General features: G+C 39.1%; 1 protein-coding gene across 4 annotated transcripts in view; it reads left to right on the top strand.

The window, feature by feature from the left end:
- Positions 1–17,695, top strand: part of TFDP1 (transcription factor Dp-1) — a 448,358-nt gene extending 430,663 nt beyond the window's left edge. For all 4 annotated transcript variants that reach the window (XM_053707753.1, XM_053707750.1, XM_053707752.1 and 1 more), the window contains exon 12: positions 15,364–17,695. In XM_053707753.1, coding sequence (XP_053563728.1) covers positions 15,364–15,514 — 151 coding nt within the window. In that variant the 3' untranslated portion in view covers positions 15,515–17,695. The remainder of the gene's footprint in view (positions 1–15,363) is intronic.
- The last annotated feature ends 276 nt before the right edge of the window (positions 17,696–17,971 follow it).

The following is a 17,971-nucleotide window of genomic DNA, read 5'->3' as shown; positions in this document are numbered from 1 at the left end:
AGGGGTTCCGTTTGAACCTCTGCATTCCATAGATATCAAGCTTTTATCTTGGATGTTTTGTTTTTGGTAGCTATCTCTTCGGCTCGAAGAGTTTCAGAGTTATCTGCCTTGCAGTGTGATTCCCCTTATCTGATCTTCCATGCAGATAAGGTAGTTTTGCGTACCAAACCTGGGTTTCTTCCTAAGGTGGTATCCAATAAGAATATCAATCAAGAGATTGTTGTTCCGTCACTGTGTCCTAATCCTTCTTAAAAGAAGGAACGTCTATTACACAATTTTGACGTGGTTCGTGCTTTAAAGTTTTATTTACAAGCTACTAAAGATTTTTGTCAAACATCTGCGTTGTTTGTTGTCTACTCTGGACAGAGGAAAGGCCAAAAGGCTTCAGCAACTTCTCTTTCTTTTTAGTTAAGAAGTATAATCCGCTTAGCTTATGAGACTGCTGGCCAGCAGCCTCCTGTAAGAATTACAGCTCATTCCACTAGAGCGGTGGCTTCCACATGGGCCTTTAAAAATGAGGCTTCTGTTGAACAGATTTGTAAGGCGGCGACTTGGTCTTCGCTTCATACTTTTTCTAAATTCTACAAATTTGATACTCTTGCTTCTTCGGAGGCTATTTTTGGGAGAAAGGTCTTACAGGCAGTGGTGCCTTCCGTTTAAGCGCCTGCCTTGTCCCTCCCTTCATCCATGTCCTATAGCTTTGGTATTGGTATCCCACAAGTAATGGATGAATCCGTGGACTGGATACACCTTACAAGAGAAAACAAAATTTATGCTTACCTGATAAATTTATTTCTCTTGTGGTGTATCCAGTCCACGGCCCGCCCTGTCATTTTAAGGCAGGTTTTTTTTAATTTTTAAACTACAGTCACCACTGCACCCTATAGTTTCTCCTTTCTCTTGCTTGTCCTTCGGTCGAATGACTGGGAGGTGGCAGTTAGGGGAGGAGCTTTATAGACAGCTCTGCTGTGGGTGATCCTCTTGCAGCTTCCTGTTGGGAAGGAGAATATCTCACAAGTAATGGATGAATCCGTGGACTGGATACACCACAAGAGAAATAAATTTATCAGGTAAGCATACATTTTGTTTTTTTATCCCTCCCTCTCTAGTGACTCTTGCGTGGAGTTCCACATCTTGGGTATTGCTATCCCATACGTCACTAACTCATGGACTCTTGCCAATTACATGAAAGAAAACATAATTTATGTAAGAACTTACCTGATAAATTAATTTCTTTCATATTGGCAAGAGTCCATGAGGCCCACCCTGGTTATGATTTTTTTGTATAAAGCACAATTATTTCCAAATTCCTTTGATTCTTTTTACTCCTTTCTTTATCACCCCACTTCTTGGCTATTCGTTAAACTAAATTGTGGGTGTGGTGAGGGGTGTATTTATAGGCATTTTGAGGTTTGGGAAACTTTGCCCCTCCTGGTAAGATTGTATCCCATACGTCACTAGCTCATGGACTGTTGCCAATATGAAAGAAATTAATTTATCAGGTAAGTTCTTACATAAAGTATGTTTTTCTAAAGATGATTTCTAGGTCTTGTTATATGAATGATTCCTTAGGTACATAAAAAGCAGCTTTGTGCAATGCACTTAGTAGAAAAATAGCAACTTTGTATTATAGCCAAAGTGATGATAATATGCTTAATACGTAAAAAGCAATATGTGTTGATGCAGCCTTTGCCTGGTCTTAACTTGGTTTGCAAAGTCACAGTGTCTTTATAATCCTAACAAGTGCACTTGTTTAAAAGGATATATTTCTAACCTTGATCTTCTTTTTTTTTGGATCTTATAAAAGTTTTAGATCCCTCCGGTGGATAATGTGTTTATTCTTCAGACCCGTGGTCCTGGTCACTTTTTCCTTTTAATCTGTGCAGAAGTGTTGTTCCTTTGGCGGCTCTGCATCCGTTTGTAGTTCGCAAGTAAATTACCTGTGTTGCTGATTCTGGAGCGTTTCTTTCCCTCAGCTTTCTCTTACAGCGTGTTTTCCCGGCTGTGCGCTTTCTTCAAAGTTTGCTGTGGTTGGACGTCTTGTGGGATTCCGCTCTACGGCAACACTGAGTAGTAGTTGAGTCTTCAAGTGAGGATTTTGCAACTCGTTTCAGCTGATCAAATCAGCCTTTTTCATGCCGGGAACAACCGCTGCAAGAGAAAGCTTATAACAAGACCTAGAAATCATCTTTAAAATATTTTATGTTCTTTTATGCTCGTAGGAGCATACAATTTTAAAAGTTGGCCAACCGAGCATTGTAATATTTAGTATTTAGAAAATAGAATTGTTCTTGATTATCTATTTGGTTCACAAAAGGGTATTAACTACACAGATTGAACAAGATAGACACTATCAAAGCCTAAGAGGTGTATAAGTGACTTTCACACAAAGACACATATCCAGTTCCTACTATCACACAGCGATCTATTAGAAAATGTTTCTAGAATTACTTCGTTATTATTCATGTATATTCGCACCACACAGATCTATTAAACTGATACATCACACTGCTAGTACAAGTAATTAATATCTAGCATTACTGCTCACATAAATCTATACAACATTTGTGGCCACAAGTAAATCTACACAAGGTGTGGATGAAATGTGCTGGTATTTTTTCATATAAAGGAAATATAAAGTAGAGACTATAAAGATAATTTATCCCAATATTGTTTTACTGTATTTCAATTGCGACATTCTATATTTTTAATTTTAATAAATGTATAAAATTGTTTAAAAATATCCGGTGTAATTATTTCCCTTCATATTGGGTATTAGCTTTTAGCACTCTTGTATCTTCACCCTACCCTGTTAACTACTACATTGGAAGCATAGAGGAAGCTTCCCTAGATTTAAGAGCTTATACTCACTCAGCGCAGAGTATATAGACCCACTAGAAACTAATAGATGCATTAGCAGTGCCTTGGAGGTTCAGTCTAATCTACCGGTTCCCGCCGTTACCACTCCTTCCTCGGGTAGTGGCCCGCATTCAGCAGGAGCAGGCGTCGGTGATTCTGATTGCTCCATCGTGGCCGCGAAGGACGTGGTTTGCGGATCTAGTGAGGATGTCATCTTCTCTTCCATGGAAGTTACCTTGTCGCAGGGATCTGCTGGAACAAGGTCCTTTTTGTTAATCAAAATCTCGATTCTCTAAGGCTGACTGTGTGGAGATTGAATGCTTAGTTCTTGCCAAGAGAGGGTTTTCTGAGAGAGTTAGATACTCTCATTCAAACTCATAAGGTGTGGAGAACCTACTTATTCTGGTGTGAAGAGCGTGGATTTCCCTGGCATAAAGTTAAGATTGCCAGGATTCTATTGTTTCTCCAGGATGGACTGGAGAAGGGTCTTTCGGCCAGTTCCCTAAGGGGACAGATTTCGACCTTGTCTGTTTTACTGCACAAGAGGCTCTCTGAGCTTCCAGATGTTCAGTCTTTTGTTAAGGCTCTGATTAGGATCAGACCTGTGTTCAGATCTTTGGCTCCCCCTTGGAGTCTAAATCTGGTTCTTAAAGTGTTGCAATGGCCTCCCTTTGAGCCTATGCATGAATTTGGCATTAAATTATTGTCCTGGAAGGTTCTTTTTCTACTGACTATTGCTTCGGCACGCAGGGTATCTGAGATGACCTCCTTGCAATGTGAGCCTCCTTATCTGGTGTTCCATTTGGATAAGGCTGTCCTGCGTACTAAGTTAGGGTTTCTCCCTAAAGTTAATTTTGACTTGTTTTTTTTTCTTGGAAAACTTGTGGGCAAATTAGGCTTGCGAGGATGCAAAATGCTGTTATTTATTGCGTCATTCTTGTTGTGAGAATTTATTTTGCCCACGAATGTGCGTCTGTCATGACGCAAGTACGTCATTTCCTGCGTCTTAGTTGACGCAAAATTGTGTTATGACGCGAGTTGCGTCATTTCCGGATGTTTGTTGGCGCCAAAAATTATCTCAACTTCCTTTTGCGTTGTGCATCATACTTGGCGCCAATAAATTTAGTTTTATTTTACCTCACTTCCTATATGCTCCTTGCCTTCTTTATGCTCAGAGGGCTATGCTATTTGCTTTTTTGCCCTTCCTGAAACTGCTATATGTGGAAATAAGATATTTCTGTTTAATGTTATTTTTCTTTTTCTTCATATTACAAGATGTCTCAATCTGATCCTGTCTCAGAAGCTGCTGTAGGAACCATGCTGCCTGAACACAGTTCTACCAAAACTAAGTGTATCTGTTGTAAGCTAGTGTAGATTTTATCTCCAGCTGTAGTATGTAACAGTTGTCATGATAAGCTTTTAAATGCAGAAAAGGTTTCTATTAGTGCTAGTACAGTATCTGTTGTTCCTTCAACATCTAAAGTACATGATATCCCTGTTGATATGAAAAATTATATTGCTGTTGCGATACAGAAGGTTATGGCTGCTATACCGCCTTCAAATAAACGTAAAAGGTCTTTTAAAACTTCTCATAATATTGATGAAATTTGTAATGACCGGCAACATACTGATATATCCCCCTCTGAGAATCTATCTGATTCAGAAGATCCTACTTCATACATTGACACTGATAAATCATCTTATCTTTTTAAGATTGAGTATATTTGTTCTTTGTTAAAAGAAGTGTTAACTTTGGATATTGAGGAGTCTGGTCCTCTTGATAATAAATCCAGTAAATGTTTAATAACTGTTTATAAACCTGTGACTACTCCTGAGGTATATCCTGTTTCTGAAGCCATTTCTGATGTGATTGCGAAGGAATGGTCTAAACCTGGTACTTTTTTCAGGCAGGCATCTCAGCAGAGCTTGCTGAGGTGTGGAGGTTGCCTGTTTTTTTGTGGGGCTTTTGCTCTGTTTATATTTAAGTTTCTGTCTGAATTTCAGGGATTATAACGTTTGTGTCCCTTTTTGCATTAATTTTGTGAAAAATTGTTGCTGCAAGATTTATTGTGCAGTTTAAGGATTTTCTAGTTTTAAATTTTTTTTAATTTTTTTTTTAAAGAGACAGTAACGTTTTTTTGTTTCATTAAAATTCTGATTTGAACTTTTTATTGATTAAGGTTTTTTCCTTTGGAATAAGATGGACCAAGAGGCCCTGCAAGCTGTTGCTTGTTCTTTATGTTTAAATATTAATGTTGAGCCTCCTATCCCATTTTGTTCCTCTTGTATTGAGAGAACATTACATTACAAGGATAGACTTTTTGATTCTGAGCCTTCATTGTCTAGGGCAGAAGTTGTTCAGGAGTCTCCTGTTTAGGCTAATCCGCAGCTTTCTCCTCATACGTCCCAATCTTCTGCAGTGCTCTGTGTTTCGTCTCAGGTTGGTTTTTCCTTGCAGGATATGGCTACCCATATATCCTCAGCAGTATCTGAGGCTTTGTCTGCTTTTCCTATGTTACAGGGGAAGCGCAAGAGGATGTATAAGGTTTCTAATTCTGTTGTAATTGTGTCTAGTGTTTCTTCTCATAAGTCTGAGGAAGATACTTCAGTAGCATCTGAGGGTGAGATCTCGGATTCTGATAGTGTAAATCCTTCTTCTGAACCTGAGGTTGTTTCCTTTAGATTTAAGCGGGTGCACCTCCATTTGTTACTCAAGGAGGTTTTGGCTACCTTGGTTGACTCTGAGGCGTCAGTCATAGATATTCCTAAGAAATCTAGTAAACTTAATACGTTTTTTGATGTCCCTTCCTCAGTGGAAGTTTTTTCTATACCAGATCGTGTTTCAGATATTATTGAACGAGAATGGGAGAAGCCTGGAATTCCTTTTTCTCCTTCTCCGATTTTTAGGAAGATGTTTCCTGTTGCTGATTCTATTAAGGAATCTTGGCAGATGGTTCCTAAGGTGGAGGGGGCAGTTTCCCCTCTGACCAAGAGGACTACTATTCCTATTGAGGATAGCTGTTCCTTTAAAGATCCTATGGATAAGATGTTGGAAGCTTTGCTTAAAAAGATTTATGTTCACCAGGGGTATCAATGGCAACCGGCTGCATGTATTGCTACGGTTACTAGTGTGGCGACATATTGGTTTGATGCATTGTCTGATTCTATTCAGCAAGATACTCCTCTTGAAGAAATTCAAGATAGAATCAAGGCTTTGAAGTTGGCTAATTCCTTTATTGCAGATGCTTCTCTGCAGGTCATCAAGTTGGGAGCTATAATGTCTGTTTTTGCCATTTTAGCTTGCAGAGCTTTATGGTTAAAATCCTGCTCTGCGGATGTGTCCTCTAAGTCTAAGCTTTTGTCTATTCCTTACAAGGGTAAGACCTTGTTTGGGCCAGGTTTGGCTGAGTATTTCTGATATTACGGGAGGGAAGGGGAATTCTCTTCCTCAGGATAAAAGAAATAGAAGGGTCGGCAGAGTAATTTTTGTTACTGTCGTAACTTATCTGGTAAATCTTCCTCCTCTTTCTCCATGCAGGAACAGTCCAAGCCATCTTGGAAGTCAAATCAGTCTTGGAATAAGGGGAAGCACTCCAAAAAGCCTGTTGCTGACTCAAAATCAGCATGAAGGGTCAACCCCCAATCTGGGAGATGTTAAGGATTCCTGGGTGGTAGATATTGTGTCCCAGGGTTACAAACTGGAGTTCAAGAATTTTCCTCCCAGAGGCAGGTTTCTTCTCTCCAGGTTATCTGTAAACCAGATAAAAGGAGAGGCGTTCTTACATTGTGTTCAGAATCTTTCCGACATGGGAGTGATAGTTCCTGTTCCGGTTCAGGAACCGGGTCTGGGCTTTTATTCCAATCTCTTTGTCATTCCCAAAAAGGAGGGAACTTTCTGACCTATTTTAGATCTCAAGAGTGTAAACAAGTTTCTCAGGGTTCCGTCTTTCAAGATGGAAACTACTCGTTCCATTCTTCCTTTGGTTCAGGAAGGTCAGTTCATGACCACAGTGGATCTAAAGGATGCGTATCTGCATATTCCCATTCACAGGGATCATCACAGGTTCCTAAAATTTGCATTTCTAGACAAACATTTTCAGTTTGTAGCTCTTCCTTTTGGTCTGGCAACAGCTCCCAGAATTTTTTCAAAGGTCCTGGGAGCGTTGTTGGCGGTGCTTCAATTGAAAGGTGTTGCAGTGGCTCCTTATCTGGACGACATTCTTGTTCAGGCTCCATCTTTTCAACTAGCAAACTCCCACATGGAGTTGTCTTTTCTGCGCTCCCACGGTTGGAAGGTGAATTTAGGAAAAAGTTCCTTAATTCCGGCTACAAGAGTGGTATTTTTGGGGACAATTATATATTCTCTAGAGATGAAGTTTTGTGACAGAAGCAAGAAAGTAAAACATTTTCAATACGTGTCTTGCTCTTCAATCTCTTCCTCGGCCCTCAGTGACTCAGTGCATGGAGGTTATTGGTCTGATGGTTTCAGTCATGGACTTCATTTCATTTGCTCGGTTCCATCTCAGACCTCTGCAGTTATGCTTGCTCAGGCAGTGGAACGGGGATTATGCAGATCTATCTCCAAAGATTGTTCTAGATCAGATGTCCAGAGATTCTCTTCCATGGTAGTTGTCTCAGGATCTTCTCTCTCAGGGAACTTGCTTTCGCAGACCTGCCTGGGTGATTGTAACCACGAATGCCAGTTTGCTGGGCTGGTGTGCTGTCTGGGGTACATTAAGGGCTCAGGGTCTATGGACTCTGGAGGAGTCAGTTCTTCAAAATGTTTGGGAACTGAGAGCAATTTTCAATGCTCTTCTAGCCTGGCCTCAGCTAGCTTCAACCCAGTTTATCAGGTTTCAGTCGGGACAACATAACGTCAGTGGCTTACATCAATCATCAGGGAAGAACTAGGAGTTCCTTGGCCATAACAGAGGTAGCCAAGATTATTCAGTGGGCGGAGATTCTATCTGCTATCCATATTCCAGGGGTGGACAATTGGGAAGCGGATTTTCTGAGCAGACAGAGTTTTTATCCAGGGAGTGGGAACTTCATCCAGAGGTATTTTCCAGTTTGATTCTCAGTTAGGCAGCCGGAGTTGGATCTCATGGCATCTCGTCAGAATGCCAAGCTGCCGAGGTACGGGTCGAGGTCAATGGATCCTCAGGCTGTTCTGATAGATGCTTTGGCAGTTCCTTGCACTTTGTCTGGCATATGTGTTCCCTCACTTTGCTCTTCTTGCTCGGGTCAAACATGACAGGGCATCAGTGATTCTCATTGCTCCGGCGTGGCCTCGCAGAATCTGGTTTGCAGATTTGGTGGAGCTATCTTCTCTTCCACCTTGGTGTCTTCCATTAAGGAAGGACCTGCTTCTGCAGGGTCCCTTCCTTCATCCAAATCTCGTTTCTCTGAAGCTGACTGCTTGGAGGTTTAACGCTTGATTCTTTCTAAGCGTGTTTTTTTTTTTTTTTTGAGTCAGTCATTGAGAATATGATTCATGCTCGTAAGCCTGTGACTAGGAAAATTTATTATAAGATTTGGCGTAAATATTTGTATTGGTGTGAATCCAAAGGCTACTCGTGGAGTAGAGTTAGGATTCCTAGGATTTTGTCTTTTCTCCGGGAGGGTTTGGAGAAAGGTTTATCTGCTAGTACCCTGAAGGGTCAAATTTCTGCTTTATCTATTTTATTGCACAAGCTCCTGGTGCATGTGCCAGTTGTTCATTCTTTTTGTCAGGCCTTGGTTAGAATTCTGCCTGTGTTTAAGTCTACTACTCCACCTTGGAGTCTTAATTTGGTTCTTAGAGTCCTTCAACAGGCTCCGTTTGAACCTATGCATTCTTTGGATATTAAGATGTTATCTTGGAAGGTTTTGTTTCTGGTGGCTATTTCTTCGACTCAAAGAGTTTCGGAGCTTTCAGCCTTACGTTATGAATCGCCTTTTCTTATTTTTCACTCTGATAAGGTAATTCTGCGTACTGCCTTGGGTTTTCTTCCCAAGGTTGTTTCTGATGAGAATATTAATCAAGAGATTGTTGTTCCTTCTTTGTGTCCTAATCCTTCTTCTCATAAGGAGCGTTTGTTGCACAACCTGGATGTGGTTTGTGCATTAAAATATTATTTGCAGGCGACTAAGGATTTTCAACAGTTTTCTTTTTTATTTGTTGTCTTTTCTGGGAAGCGTAAGGGTAAGAAAGGTACGGCTACTTCTCTTTCTTGTTGGTTGAGGAGTGTTATTCGCTTGGCATATGAGACTGCTGGTCAGCAGCCTCCTGAGAGAATCACGGCTCATTCCACGAGGGCTTTTTCATCTTCTTGGACTTTCAAAAATGGAGCTTCTGTAGATCAGTTTTGCAAGGCTGCGACTTGGTCATCTTTGCATACTTTTTCTAAATTTGACAAATTTGATATTTTTGCTTCAGCAGAGGCTTCTTTTGGGAGAAAGAGTCTTCAAGCAGTGGTGCCTTCTGTTTAGGTTAACTGTCTTGTCCCTCCCTTATCATCCGCGTCCTCTAGCTTGGGTATTAGTTCCCAACAGTAATTAAGATGATCCGTGGACTCACTGTGCCATTAGAAAGAAAACATAATTTATTCTTACCTGATAAATTTATTTATTTATTGACACGGTGAGTCCACGGCCCGCCCTGTTTTTCAGACAGTTTGCTTTTCTATCAACTTAAGGCACCTCTGGACCTTAGATTACTTCCTTTCTCCTTTCCCTTTGGTCGAATAACTGGGGATTGTGGGTAGGGGAGTGGTATTTATCAGCTTTTGATGTGGTGCTCTTTGCCTCCTCCTGCTGGTCAGGAGTGATATTCCCAACAGTAATTAAGATGATCCGTGGACTCACCGTGTCAAGAAAGAAAGAAATACATTTATTAGGTAAGAATAAATTGTGTTTTGCTGCTTTTTCTGTTTTCCTCATTTACTTGGCTATGTGTATGACTCAAGATCATAGAAAGTGGGAGTGATTTAAAGATCTGTGTTGGGGTACAGAGGTGTGGAACTACTTGTCCAAGGGACAATCTACTTGTCCTGATTTTCCAAATAATTTTAACCAAATCTGTATTTAAAGGGCCAGTATACACTGATATCACAGATCTATATACCAATAGTAAATGCACTAACTAATGAAACGAGACATATATAGAAATATATATATATAAAAAAAAATACGTTTTGAAATTTTAACCTTTCTAGTTACCTCTCTTGAAATTACTCTAAACATTGCTGGCACTCCCCAAGGAAAGGTCTGAGCTTTGTTTGAGGCTAGCACGCCTACCCTCCAATCAAAGGCCATATGCAAATCCAAAGTGTACAGATTACAGTAAAGCTGAAATCCTGACAGCCTGCAGGCTATCATGATTTGTATTTTGCAGCTTGATCTTATTATCAAAGCCATTTATTTTGCTCAGCTAATTAATGGCAGATCCGATGCTACTGAAGTACAGTGCACACAATCTACACTAACCAGTCCCACTGTTTCTGTGGGCTCTTTTGCACAGACATACTCCTGTCTAAATTCTGCAGGCCATTTCATAATTTACAGATTACTCTAAGATGCTGAAGCTCATTACACAGTGCACACATCTATTACTGCACTAGGTCCCTATAACACATCTCCTACTGCCCAAGGTGCCTACAGCCCTCACATGTCTGTACAGAGCATTGCACAGGCTTACAAAACTTCCGCAGCACATTGTAGAGATCTGAAGCACATTTTCAGTGCTCTGCGGCTCCCAATAAGTATTCAGTATTCAAATGACTTCTATTATAAAATGTACTTTGTTGAAATGCATTCCTAGGCAGGATCCCGAGCAGCAACGCACTGTTTGGAGTTAGTTGTTGTTTGGTGGCTTCCCACATATGCTTCTTGTGATTGGCTCATCAAATTAGTTCAGCTAACTGCAGACTAACTATTTGTTTAACTGCATTGCAGAGGTTAAACGCATAGTAGTATGCAAGTGATAGTGTAATTATAAAATGTTCTTACACATTAATGCATTTTATTTTTGCACCAGGTTACGTTAACATTTTATCCACCATTGATGAGCTCTGCTAAAGTTATAACAAAAAAATATATATATAACTAAACAAAACGCACACACACTGCACAACTATAACATAACCTATTTATTATTATTATTGCTGATTGTTACTTGTCCCTCTGGATATATTCAGCATTCACTTGCTTATGTGGGCAGCTAAAGCTATTGGCTATATGTGATCGCCCACATAAAGATGATTGGCACCACTGGCTTTCAAGGGAGCAGCTATGTTACATAATATAAGAAAAACAGAAAGCTGTTTGTTTTTTCAGAAAACTTCAGAATTGCTTACCTTTATTAGAAATTTTAAAATACTTACCAATCAGCAGCTAAGCAAGTACTGAGATTGGCACCCAGGGTAAATCAAAGATGCCATTCTCTGTTAAAATTAAAAAAAGTGAAATAAAATAAGGTCCCTTAAAAATACATTAAAAAAAAAAACAACAAAATACTGCAAAACAATTTAAAATACACATTGTGTTAATATATTTTATATAAATAAAACATGTTTAAGACTAACTTAAAAGGAGAGTGACTGGCTGGCACACACTGTACACAAGAGTATATTAACCAATAAGCAGATGACACTGATCTTCAATATCCATAAACCTAATGCTTCCAAAATTTGACTTCTGTCTCCTAACTTTCAGGATTACTGCCTACATCAATATATTCATTTAGCCATCTCTGGATCCTATAATTGCAATAATCTTGCCAGGTGTTTTCCCCAACAGTCTATTTGATTCTTATTATTAACACCCCCTTCCTTGTTATACTAAAACATGAAACAGGGAGGCGGAGCCAACTGCCGAATGGAGTAGACGCTTTCATGTAGAGCTCCTGAACCAAGCGTTGCATTAAATGACCAAAAAAAGCAGTTTTTTCACTCAACCAACCAACTCCTGCTCTACCTCAACTTGTATTTGCTGTGAATCTACTCCAGCTCATTAGACAGATACTCTAAGGACATAGCTCCGACGCAAGGCTCCTACATGAAGTAGCTCTGAGGCTTTCAGAATTAAGACACCATTTTAAGCCTCTCTCTGCAACGCAGTGAAGTGGAATATTTTAACATAAGGCTGCAAAACGAGCATCTGGTAGTTAGACTAGTGGGAGAAAATCTGGACCTGCAACCGGACTACTCCTTTCTTCACTTTTAACGTACCTGCCTTGTTTATCACAAAGGTTTTGTATTGTGCATTCAGAGCTGCTGATCCCCCGAGACCCCCCTTCTTTGTTTCCCTTACTGGTATCTGGGCCACAGCTTTGCTAACGGAGCATATTAGATAACGATCTCTGCAACCCCTGTCGATGGCTGGCATTGTATGTCCCTCATACCTCAACAAAGACATGGAACGCAGAGAAGAGAGGAGATCATGATACTCCAACGCTTAGATGATCATTTTGCTGACCTCCGACAAAGCTTGCTAGCAGTAATGGAACTAGCGAGACATCTGCCACAAGCTTCACAGACAACCCTACAACACGGAAGCCTGGAGATCCCCCTCCGGATCACTAGAATACGGACCCCAAGAGCGGGTGAAGCATCTACTGGCCAGAGTCCCTCAGAGTTTGTGGGTGAGCTGCACCACATTAAGTTCCTAGACACTGGGACAATACCTGATAGCGGGCCAAAGGACACACTACACACACCTGCAACTACGATTGAGCCGCATACTCCCCTTCCTCAAGTGATCTTCAGCTGTGATGGAGAGAAAATACTCATTGGGGACTTGGTTTCATTTAATGAACCTAGCAGCTCCCATAACCATCCCACGGGGGTCTTCCCTGCCCTTCTGCTTGAACTCGGAAGGGTCCTGGGACAAACTCTGAGCCTCATGTATAAAATTTATCGATTTGGCTTAGAGGATTCAAAATATGGTATTTGCTAGACGACCTCATAGCCTCATATTTGCTTCTAAGTGGTGTACTGGACATTAAAGTGATGGTAAACTCTCCCCTTTTTAAAATCAGATCTGGAATGTAAGCGCTATTTTAGATGGAGTTTTATTCAGCATGTGCAATGAAGATGCGCTATAACTTAGTTATTAATATAGATATGAAATTCAAATACCCCACGTTACACCACCCTCTTCAAAAGTCAATTTTCCTGTCAGCTAAATGATTGAATTACTCTCCAATCAATGCTCTAGCTACAACAAAAGTGCCATATGGGGAGAGCGCTGATTGGACAACAATTCAATCTGTTAGCTCACAGAAAATTTTACTTTTGAAGTGGGCGGAGGAGCATGCAGTATTTGAATTTCATATCTATATTAAAAAGCATGTTATACTGCATCTTCATTACAGCTAATGAATTAAACTCCATCTAAAATAGCGCTTACATTCCAGATCTGATTTTAAAAAGGGGAGAGTTTACCATCACTTTAATTATCTCCAAGTTTAAACGATCCTTTTCCCTTCCTATGTTATGCTACCAGTTTCTTACAGGCAACAACACTGTTAAGTTATATTGTGTGTTTTTATTTTAACAGGCTGTAGTTTTAACAGTGTCTGCTATGACTGTTTTTTTTCTACATATTATATGATGGGGGATATTTAAATTGTTCTTAAGTGTTAAAGATTTGGCTCAGAAAGCTCTTTCAACACCACTAACACTATACTCTTACAGTAACAACTAATATGTAGATAGGAGAGCCCCTTGAACATTAGCTGAAATAGAGATGGTTGAAATCGCTATTTTCATCTAGAAATGACCCCTTACAGTTGAAACTTGACTCCTTACAAATCCCATGCATATAGCTACAAAGTTTAGATCAGTGACTTTACTCATTCATTAATGGGTGTTACTTGAGTTTTAAATTTCCCATTCATGCTCTCCTATCATACACACCTATAACCATATGACTACATATCTTTGGGCACTAACCAGTATTACACCACCCCAGGGGACCACTTCATTTAGAGATAGTTAAGGCACATTTCCTACCAAAGATTATTAATTGATATAGGGGTTTTCCTCATACATAGCTATAGACAACACATCCCAGCGTTTTGACTTATCCCCAATTCCCTAATCCCTCCTACTGCTCCTTTATTTTAATGCCTTTATAACCCTAGATACCAGAAACCTCTACTCAAGCGGCTCTGGCCCGCTGCATTTTTCCCTTACTCCCATCTTACTCATGTAATTGACATTTAACATTTATTTCTACACTTAACTGGTCCAGCTGTGACCCGCATAGTAGTTACCCCAATATTTCACAAATTAAAGAAAAAATTAGGTTTTAAACGTTCAGGCTCTGATTTAATTACCTATCACTCCTTATAGTATTCCAGAAGCTATCCTTTTTCTTTTACTATATTTCTAAGAAGGACTTGGACTCTCTTTGAGACAGCTCTGCCTTTTAATAGATAATTAGCCTATGTTGATCTAGAGATGCTACCTAAGAGCAACATCTGTTTAACACTCATAAGCCTGTAACACCTTGTTATTTATTTCTGTATATGTTGTATACCTCAATAAAAATCTTTAAAAAAAAAACATGAAACAGTAGCTTCAGAGAGGAAAAACGTCACCTATATGTGTGTAGATTAGCTACAATATCTATATAATAAGCACAACATGGTAAGTAGCACCTTACTCTATGTGTCTGGAAAGAACAACTGCAGGATAGGTGACAAACAACCAGATACTCTAAAGGTTACGTGGGATTGGAGGGTCAGCGTGAGGGAAGCTTTCACACCTTGAGGTGTCAGCGGAGGACGCAGTAATGTTAAGCATGCTCAACACATGGAGTCACTCATACTCACTACTGTCAACATCCTGCTGCCTCTTCTTCTCCTTGTCGCGCTTCTCACGGGGCTTCTTGGATTTTTCAGACAATGAAATGTCCCTTGAAGTCTGTTGCGGTAAACGAGAAGGGCCGGGCAGAGGCATGTAACTATGTGCGCGGACTTCTTTTCCGGCTCTCAACTCATGCCCGGCGCATGGAACTGCATGTCCCGGGCGTCGGGCGATAGGAATTGCGCATCCCTGGGGTATCTCTTGCCGCCTCCTGGTGGTCAGAGACATTTCCCACGTGATAACTTGTGGACTCTCACTATCATGGAAGAAATTAATTAGGAATGGTTGTTTCCTAAACCCCCCCCCCCCCCCCCCAGTTTCATCAGATTCTACAACTTACTGGGGTGTGAGACAAGGAGTTTTTTATTAAGAGTTGAGGTACTTCTATGGGCATACCTGCCTTCTAACATCTCAAATGGTTATCCTATTTCCCAGTCATCTTGCGATCAAACATCTTTCCTTATCTTTCCAAATGTGTGTGTTTTGGGGTTTTTGTTTTTTAAATAAATATAGTTAACTATGTATGAATGGATTGTGACAAACGGCATGTTACATGTGTATTCATTTAATTGGAAACCATATAAATCTAATGTATTTCTGTATTTCTATAAAAAAATATCACCCTAAATTTATATTCATTTTTTCACTGCAGTGACCTGACTGGATGTACAGATGGGATGCTAACAAATAGTTCCAATGGATCTCAGTACAGTGGCTCCCGGGTGGAAACTCCTGTATCTTATGTTGGAGAGGAAGATGATGATGATGAAGACGACTTTAATGAGAATGATGATGATGACTGAACGGAGTGTAGACTTTTTTTTTCTGTGTTTGGTCAAAAGCTTTGGAGATATATATATATATATATTTTTTGTTTGTTTTTAAGGAGAGAGTCTTCACTTAAGTGTCATCATTTCTTCGGAGATATTAAGATTTTTATTTCTCACAACAAAGCAACATCTTTTTTTGTGGTATGGATGTTTTGATACACACATTTTGTTTATTGCGGACTTATTTTTTTTCCCCCTGAATTTCTTTAATTGCCCATTGGCATTTTGATAAATTCCTTTAAAAAAATGTAGTTCATCCGCATTAATGAAATAAATGACTTGCTTCTCTATAAGAAAAACAAACCAAAAACTGTTAATTGAATGGCCATTTATTTGGAATATTTCAAGAATAATAGTAATTTAGAGAACATATGGTTCTTTGAAATCATGCAGTGTCCAAAGAAAGAAAATTGTTTTTCCCAGGTCATTGGTATTTTAGAAAATCATTTTATTAATTTTATTGTAAACTTTTTGTTGTATATGTTGGTAAATCGTACATTTTATGGCTGAGATTTTACTGCAATGCTAATGCAACTCTATTAAATGCCATGAAGGTTCTATAAATTTGTTATAGTATAATCTTGCCTGAATTTTTACAGGTGAACTTTAAAGCTGTTTTCTTCTGTAGTTGTTTACAAACTTTAAAAGGCACAGTCCCTTAATATAAATTAAAAGGGCTCAACATTTCAAGTCCTAAACTACTAGCCAGGACAAAATGTTACTCCACTTCTAATCCCACCCACGCCCACTACTTTACCTCCTCTTTGCATATGTTAAGCCATTGTGAAACATTTTGTAATATTGTTTTTATTTTATACCATAACAAATTATATAATGCTACATACAATAATAAATTAAGAAAAAAAAGTTCAAAGCAGCTAGAAGTTCAGGTGAAGATAAAAGGAAGTTGTTGAACTGAGAGATTGCAGAGGGTGCCGCCAGTTATGTAAGGTCATATTAGACCTGGAGATTTTTAAAAAAATAATTATCTCTCCCTTCTTGCTCTTAACTATCTTTCTCGACTCCATCCTCTTACCCTGTCCCTACTTTCTCAGGCTGTATCTTCTATTTACACTCTTTCTCCTCCCCCCCCCCCCCCCCCTCCTATCTCTTCACTCTTTTTTTTTGATAATTCTCTTACACTTTTACTTTCTAATCTCTCTGCCTGCTTACCCTCTCAGAAGTACCAGTCTAAGCAGTAATGGGGTCCCTACAGCCCTAGAGGAATAACATATACTTGTACTTTCATCGATATATAATATTCATTTAGTTAATAGTTTTAGCACACAGCCCAAAATGTGCATTTTCCAGTGCTGCAGTGGGAATGTGCATTCTGCAAATACAATGTGCCAACTTAGCTTGCTTACTTACAACATGCCACCAGACTTCAGACTCAACATTCACTAGCTAACTTTTACTTGCCGCTGTTAAATTTCCACTCGCCAATGACTAATGGAAATTTTGCGCATATATATATATATATATATATATATATATATGAGAAATTCATTTTAAACTCACACCTGTTTCTTATTATTAAATAAAAAATATCTTTACAAGATGTTAAAGGGGTAATGTTTAAAGATCTTTTTGCATTTTAGAACCACACTTTAAAGAAATGGTAAAGTCAAAATTAAACTTTCATGATTCAGATAAAGCATGTAATGTTAAACAAATCTTCAGTTTACTTCTATTCAATTTTCTATTGTTGTTACCTAGGTCCCAGAAGCAGCAATGCACTGCTGGGAGCTTTCCGCTGATTGATAGCGGCACATATATGCCTATTGTCATTGGCTCGCTTAATGTGTTCACATAGTTCACAATGCATTGCTGGTCTTTCTACAAAGAGAAAATAAATTAAGTAAATTTGATATGTTTGTTTAAAATGTTATGCTCTGTGGGAATCATCAAAGAAAATGTCATTTTATGTCTCTTTGACTTGACAGTAAAAAGCTTGAAAGGGCCATAATATTTTAAAGGGCCATAATAGTAAAATAAAAAAAACAAAAATCACATGCTCTGCGTGCCCTGAGCGTGCGTTCTACTGTGTGCTTTTAGCCCCTTTGCAGGGGTTAAACTCATACTAGTGCAGAGTCGCTAGTCTTAAAATTGTTTGTTGTTCTTAATGCAGAGTATTAAATATATTGGAAAGTATTGATTTGTTTATTTCTGTATTTGGAATGGTTGTTTTCTTTTATAAAAAAGCAGCTAAGGCATGCCTATAACACTGGTCTGAGCCTGCAAATAACGCAGATCTGCTGGTATTTATTTTAGGCATTGAAAGCTAATTATGGCTATGGTTGAATAAGCACAGGCTATTTTACATGAAAAATCTATCTCCTCCTCATACCTCCATTGCGAGATTAATCTGTGGTGTTATCTTCTTCTCTTTACATAGCTTTTCTAAAGAGAATAAGTTTCTTTCATGTA

This window comes from Bombina bombina, chromosome 3 (genome assembly GCF_027579735.1).
Source record: "Bombina bombina isolate aBomBom1 chromosome 3, aBomBom1.pri, whole genome shotgun sequence".
NCBI lineage: Eukaryota > Metazoa > Chordata > Amphibia > Anura > Bombinatoridae > Bombina > Bombina bombina.
The sequence above is the reverse complement of the archived record's forward strand: the minus strand, read 5'-3'. Positions and strand labels throughout refer to the sequence as shown.